Source organism: Schistocerca serialis, chromosome 5 (assembly GCF_023864345.2).
Source record: "Schistocerca serialis cubense isolate TAMUIC-IGC-003099 chromosome 5, iqSchSeri2.2, whole genome shotgun sequence".
Classification (NCBI taxonomy): Eukaryota; Metazoa; Arthropoda; class Insecta; order Orthoptera; family Acrididae; genus Schistocerca; species Schistocerca serialis.
The window spans coordinates 800351115-800358798 of NC_064642.1; the positions used below are offsets into that span (position 1 = coordinate 800351115).

The window sequence follows — 7684 nt, forward strand, 5'->3', positions numbered from 1 at the left end:
ATCGTGAGGTACCACTTCGATATTATAGGTGTAGCCCTCGATAACACCGGGGATTTTCCGAAAACACATTCTCACAATCTTTAAGTAGCTGAGTCGATTCGTTTTGTTGTGCTTCAGTCAAATGTTCTAAATCCATGACTTTCATGGCTATCAGTTTCCTTTTTTCCTCTCTGTCTTCAGTAATAAGCTCTTTATAATATGCTTGCCTTGTACTTAAGTCAGAATATAAATTCATTACCTGTATTCCTTCGAATCTAGACTGAAAGCTCCGGCAACATTTACCCTGCACTTCCCGTGTCCTCAACAATGGCAAAATTACACGTCTACCCTCATTCATATGGCTTACTTCTCCGCACAAGAGGTCGATTTTTGCGTCCCTCTGGCGTAAAAATTCCATCCCCAGGATGCTAGCAACACCTAATCCCTTAACTACTAGGAACGAGCTTTTCATTGCTTCATTTCCTACCGTAAACTCGACTTGCACCTCGTGCTTTATGACATGAGATTGTGCACCTATTGCACCTGTTACACGACAATTCTTCACTGGCAATACTGGTATTTTATTATTTTGACTCAAGTATTTGTAAAAATTTGCACTCATGACTTTGGTTGACGCACCGGTACCGACTATTATGTGTATTGGTGCTCCCTACATATCTGCTTGCAATATAGTCTGCACAACACTTTTGTCGGTTCGCTTACATTCCTGCGGTATGTCTACAAGTTCCTCTTCTGTTTTTATTCCCTCATTGTATCTCAGCATACAAAGTTGATGGCTGTCATCCGTGAATGTCCCCTCATTACACCTTCCTGCAGCCAACAACGGAGAGCGTATTGTGGGTCTCTCTTCTTTTTTTTTGTTTTTTTTTTGTTTTTTTTTTTTTTGTTTTTTGCTACTGTTGGGTTGGCCGCGCTGCCTCCCCGATGGCGTATTTTGATATTATGTATGGCTCTGGTTTGGCGGTGGTCGGTTGTAACTTCCTGACATGTTCTGTGATGGACCTGGGTTGGCGTTCCATTGTGGCGCTGTGTTTTGTTGCCACTGTGGTGTCGGTTCATTACTACCACGCCACTGGTTTCGGTTTGCGGTTACCACTATATCCATTAGTCATGCGTCCATCATGATGTCTCTTCCAATTTTGACGATTATAAACCGTTGCCGTTATAACCATTGCCATTTTGCCTCGATTCTGTTGCCGGTGCTCTTGCCTATTCCCGTTACCATTTGGTACTAAGTTACTACCGTTACTGTGGCTGCCATTGTAATCGGCTTTTTGTTGATTACAGCCTGCATGGTTCCACTTCTTTTCGGTTTTCATGTCTTCGATCAATAAGTCAACAGAATCCACTATTTCCATGAATTGTTCTATATCATATTCCGGCACATTGATAAAATATCTTTTACTTTCGCTGTACAACTTCATTTTTATTAATCTGATTATGTCACGATCGGACATGGGCTCGACCCAGTGCCTGGTTTTGTTTATATACTTTTCAAAATACACTCCTGGAAATTGAAATAAGAACACCGTGAATTCATTGTCCCAGGAAGGGGAAACTTTATTGACACATTCCTGGGGTAAGATACATCACATGATCACACTGACAGAACCACAGGCACATAGACACAGGCAACAGAGCATGCACAATGTCGGCACTAGTACAGTGTATATCCACCTTTCGCAGCAATGCAGGCTGCTATTCTCCCATGGAGACGATCGTAGAGATGCTGGATGTAGTCCTGTGGAACGGCTTGCCATGCCATTTTCACCTGGCGCCTCAGTTGGACCAGCGTTCGTGCTGGACGTGCAGACCGCGTGAGACGACGCTTCATCCAGTCCCAAACATGCTCAATGGGGGACAGATCCGGAGATCTTGCTGGCCAGGGTAGTTGACTTACACCTTCTAGAGCACGTTGGGTGGCACGGGATACATGCGGACGTGCATTGTCCTGTTGGAACAGCAAGTTCCCTTGCCGGTCTAGCAATGGTAGAACGATGAGTTAGATGACGGTTTGGATGTACCGTGCACTATTCAGTGTCCCCTCGACGATCACCAGTGGTGTACGGCCAGTGTAGGAGATCGCTCCCCACACCGTGATGCCGGGTGTTGGCCCTGTGTGCCTCGGTCGTATGCAGTCCTGATTGTGGCGCTCACCTGCACGGCGCCAAACACGCATGCGACCATCATTGGCACCAAGGCAGAAGCGACTCTCATCGATGAAGACGACACGTCTCCATTCGTCCCTCCATTCACGCCTGTCGCGACACCACTGGAGGCGGGCTGCACGATGTTGGGGCGTGAGCGGAAGACGGCCTAACGGTGTGCGGGACCGTAGCCCAGCTTTATGGAGACGGTTGCGAATGGTCCTCGCCGATACCCCAGGAGCAACAGTGTCCCTAATTTGCTGGAAAGTGGCGGTGCGGTCCCCTACGGCACTGCGTAGGATCCTACGGTCTTGGCGTGCATCCGTGCGTCGCTGCCGTCCGGTCCCAGGTCGACGGGCACGTCCACCTTCCGCCGACCACTGGCGACAACATCGATGTACTGTGGAGACCTCACGCCCCACGTGTTGAGCAATTCGGCGGTACGTCCACCCGGCCTTCCGCATGCCCACTATACGCCCTCGCTCAAAGTCCGTCAACTGCACATACGGTTCACGTCCACGCTGTCGCGGCATGCTACCAGTGTTAAAGACTTCGATGGAGCTCCGTATACCACGGCAAACTGGCTGACACTGACGGCGGCGGTGCACAAATGCTGCGCAGCTAGCGCCATTCGACGGCCAACACCGCGGTTCCTGGTGTGTCCGCTGTGCCGTGCGTGTGATAATTGCTTGTACAGCCCTCTAGCAGTGTCCGGAGCAAGTATGGTGGGTCTGACACACCGGTGTCAATGTGTTCTTTTTTCCATTTCCAGGAGTGTATTTGCATAACGTTCCCATCTTAGGATTGTAACAACTACTTGCATAGTCTTTCTTGGACGCTATTTTTGCAAGAAAGAACATTCAAACTGTTGCATCGTTAGACATTTTTCGCACACGTCGGTGCCACACAGTGCCACGTCACCTTGAATAAAGGAGACCACGAACTGTATTCTTTGTCTTTCCGTCCATGTCCTGGGAAACACATTCCTGAAGCTCTTAATAAATACCACAGGGAGGACATTTCGTTTTTCGCTATTGAAGGATTGGAATGTCCTGTGTTTTATCACGTTGTCCTCCTTTTTGCACATCTGATTGCTTCATTCTGTGGCACTCATTACTTCGTGATGTGCGCTGCACGGTATCGCATATTGTTCGTGCCCGTAATTCCCATTAGGCTGTGGTTGCGCACTCGCACCCTGCCTACCGTCAGCGTTATTATAGTAATCAGTAGGCGGAGTCGGATTCATTATCTGTCCGCCACTGTTTACATTGCTTTCCAACGCAGACAGTCTCCGCGCGACCTCCTGTTGCCAATTCGGCAACTCCTCTGTCACACGGGCTTTGATCTGTGTTAATTCGGCGTGTAGTGCGGCAGCGCTAGCGTTAGTATTTACACTCGCGGCCGCAGTCGCTTGTTCTACAGCTGTTTTTACGTCGCTTTCAATCTTCCCAGATATCTCGCGATCCTTTACTTCTAGCCATTCATTAAATTCATTTTCGACTTTTAGAGCTTGCACTTCCAAATATGCATCAATACTTCTCCGTGCATCTATCTCCACATTATCCACGCGGGTGGTTAAAGTTTGGACATTGTCTTCAAGCCTAGCCTGTGATATCTGTAATTTTTGCTTCTCGCCGGCTAAGCTTTGCAAGCGTCCCGCATATTCAGTCTTCCGTTCTGATTGCCCACAATTTCTGGTTTGCGTATGCTACCCCAATTGATTTCTTAAGACTTTTAAAGTGGTTGTATTACGGCCCAGCTATAAACCCGACCGCCCGAATCTCGTGGTCGTGCGGTAGCGTTCTCGCTTCCCACGGCCGGGTTCCCGGGTTCGATTCCCGGCGGGGTCAGGGATTTTCTCTGCCTCGTGATGGCTGGGTGTTGTGTGCTGTCCTTAGATTAGTTAGGTTTAAGTAGTTCTAAGTTCTAGGGGACTTATGACCACAGCAGTTGAGTCACATAGTGCTCAGAGCCATTTGAACCATTTTTTTTATAAACCCGACCAATTAGTTACTGAGGACACTTCCCTTCCATATCCATTGCACTAAACTAAATAATAATGAGACTATTTAGCATACTGAGATGGTACACCACGGCCTGCACCTACTGTGTGTACTTACAAAGTTGTATGCTTTGTTTTCCCACCACACACTTGCTTTCAAATAATACACGTTGGTGTAGCATACGAAAAAAATCTCTGCTTCTCACACACTTTCGTAGCCCATTAGCCGTAAGTAATTGGGTCCTTTGACATACTACTGATTAGCACATAGTGCAAGAATAGTCATTGAGGATAGGAATAAGTGGCATAATTAAGCTGAGTGGCATACGATACATTTATTTCACGTTATAGCGTATAATATTACCGTGCTACGCAGATGAGAAGCTGGTCAGAGAAGGACACGTGCTCTAATTTGGACTTGTCCCCACAGCACCACTCCTACTCTATTTCTCCTCTCCAGGGATTTCCCCGAGTTAAAACGAGAGGAAAACTGAAACAACCCAATTTATTGCGCATGTATCATTAGCGCTTAATCATACCAGAAAATAATGAGACTATGGCAGCTCGACTACAGTTTGTATATTCCGGCATGTCATGACAGTATTTTTAAACAAGCTACAAAGAAACTCAGTGGAGAAGCAGGGAGGATCACAAACTAAATGTTGCAAATCTGTCAACTCTCAGATTGAAGGATGTACGCTTCTACGAAAAAGAAGTTAGCTACATAGGGGAGAACAGATTACAGAAATCTCTGCAGCATTCTCCCACACGTGTTGCAGCCATGAAAGACACTCACAGAAATTGGTCACAAGTGCGGAGAAGTGTCCAGGCCAGGATCCTACCCAGAGTCATTAGAGACATCGGACAAACGATATTACGGCTGGTTACCTAACCATCTGCAACAACTATAAAATCATACTACGTAAATCGGCATTATGTGATGTTTGCAATACAGAAGTGAATGTAGCTCTTACTGATGACTATTATCGTGTATATATCACAGACCTTTCAGTGTCTCTGAAATGAGCTTCATAAATGCCTTAGCCTAAACCCTGGGTTTAGTCTATTGTTGATTTCATTGAAACGACAGAGAGAGAGTGACCTACAGAATAAACTGAAAATGAAACGTACTTTCGGTTCGGCAACTATTATTGTTGCAGATGTACACTAAAAAACAAGACAACAGTTGGTCAAATACGTAAAATTTATTTTTTTGTTTTAAATAAACCAAGGATTGTTAATGAAAATTGAAAAACGAATAATCACAACCAACATTAAATGAACACAGCAAAAAACTAGACTCAGAACGACAAACGAAACCGAAAACAAACAGAACAAAATCTGAACACAAACAAGAACTTAAAGGAACAAACGAACATTTTTTCAGTGGGTGCAAGCGGCACTCGAGGGTTGGTTACAGGGTCTCTCAGTTGCCAGCTCCACCACTACATGGACTTCATCCATCTTGGCATCACCCATGACACTCTCGGCTGCATCCTCCTCTAGATCTCTAGGGGCTTGTTCCGTCTTAGCAACATTCACGAGAGCCTCAGCTGACCCCTCCTCCTCATCTTCACAGTTTGCATCCATCTGGGCAGCACCCATGAGACTCGCAGCTGCCTCCTCCGCTACGTTTTGATGGGCTTGTTCCATCCTGGCAGCATTCACGGGACCATTAGCTGCCCTTTCCTCCACATCTCCACATGCTGGGGCAATCTTAATAGTATCCATGACACCCTCATCTGCCCCTTCCTCAATTTCACCACACGCTTGACCCACCTTGGCAGCACTCATAAGACTTTCAGCTGCCTCCTCCTCTAAATCTTGATGGGCTTCTTCCATCCTAGTAGCATTCACTACACTCTCAGCTGCTCCTTCCTCCTCATCTCCACATGCCAGGTCAATATCACAAACGTCCACGACACCCTCATTTGCCCCTTCCTCAGTGTCACCACATGCTTCACACATCTTGGCAGCACCCATGAGACTTACAGTTGCCTCCTCCTCTAAGTCTTGATGGGCTTGTTCCATCTTGGCAGCATTCACGAGACCCTTAATTTCCTCTTCCTCCTCATCTCCACATCCTGGGTCAATATCATAAATGTCCACGACACCCTCATCTGCGCCTTCCTCAGTCTCTGCAAATGCTTCACACATCTTGGCAGCACCCATGAGACTTTCAGCTGCCTCCTCCTCTAAATCTTGAAGCGCTTCTTCCATCCTAGCAGCATTCACGAGGCCCTTAGCTTCCTCTTCCTCCTCATCTCCACATGTTGGGTCAATATCAGAAACGTCCACGACACCCTCATTTGCCCTTTCCTCAGTGTCACTACATGCTTCGCCCATCTTGGCAGCACCCATGAGACCCTTGGCTGACTCCTCCTCTAAATCTCTACAGGCTTGTTCCATCATGACAGCATTTACGAGGCCCTTAGATGCCTCTTCCTCCTCGACATGCTGCGCCAATCTCAGCAGCATACCCGAGACCCTCATCTTCCCCTTCCTCAATGTCTCCACAAGCTTCACCCGTCTTGGCAGCACCCATGACACTCTCAGCTGCCTCCTCCTGTAAATCTTGATGGGCTTCTTCTATCCTGGCATCATTCACGAGACTCTCAGCTGCCCCTTCCTCCTCATCTCCACACACTGGGTCAGTCTCAGCAGCACCCACGAGACCATCATCTGTCCCTTCCTCAATATCTCCACGTGCTTCACTCATCTTGGCAGCACCCATAAGACTCTCATGCTCCTCCTGCTCTAAATCTTGACAGGTTTGTTCCATCTTGACAGCATCCACGAGACACTCAGCTACTCTCTCCTCCTCTTGATCCATCTTGGCACCGTCCACCTAGGCAACCAAGATAGTGTTAGGTGCTTGGTTAAACGAGAAACAACATTATACACTAGCACTTACATTATGAAGTAATAGTAATTGGTAAGAGTTTTCAGAAATTGCGGTTTGTATGGAGCATCGGTGTTTTACTTCAGAGTCAAAAGAAATTCAGAATTTGAATAGTAGTGATAATGTTTAACAGGTAGTAAGTAAGATATTGGAATATTGTTACTGTACAGGCATTAGAAGCTGATAACTTATGTATGGTATGGAAAAGAGGGTCTTCCATTATCACCGACTTCACAAAAATGTAGCGCTAAGATTCTCATACTGGCAGCATGTCTGTAACTAAAAAGTCTCAGGCCGACTGGAGAACGGGATGCAACCCGTCCACTCTGACCAATGACGTCAGAAATTTCCAGAGATGATATACTACACAGATGTAACAGCTGGGACAAGTGTTCATAAACTAAGGAATGCAGGAGAGAGAAACAGGTGGTAGACATATATAACGTCGAGTAATATTTCGACCATAATGTTAAGGATATCGCTTGTTTGAGTCCTGGTACTTCTGTGAAAAATAAAGGAAAAAAAGGATAGAAGTAATTGACATATATATGAGTTGTATCATGAAATTCAGTCGATATGTATAGGTTAATTACAGTATGGGATACGAATTTAACGAACGTCGATTTCTTCGTT

At 46.2% G+C, this 7684-nt stretch overlaps 1 protein-coding gene across 1 annotated transcript; it reads right to left on the minus strand.

Annotated features, from left to right (window-relative positions):
• Positions 1–5532: 5532 nt before the first annotated feature.
• On the minus strand, positions 5533–6561 carry LOC126482235 (uncharacterized). The gene has a single exon (XM_050106214.1). The coding sequence runs from the start codon at positions 6559–6561 to the stop codon at positions 5533–5535; it is 1029 nt and encodes a 342-aa protein (XP_049962171.1).
• Positions 6562–7684: the final 1123 nt, after the last annotated feature.

Coding starts and splice junctions, on each gene's coding strand:
- LOC126482235 (XM_050106214.1), bottom strand. CDS start 6,561: ATGATGGAACAAGCCTGTAGAGATTTAGAGGAGGAGTCAGCCAAGGGT.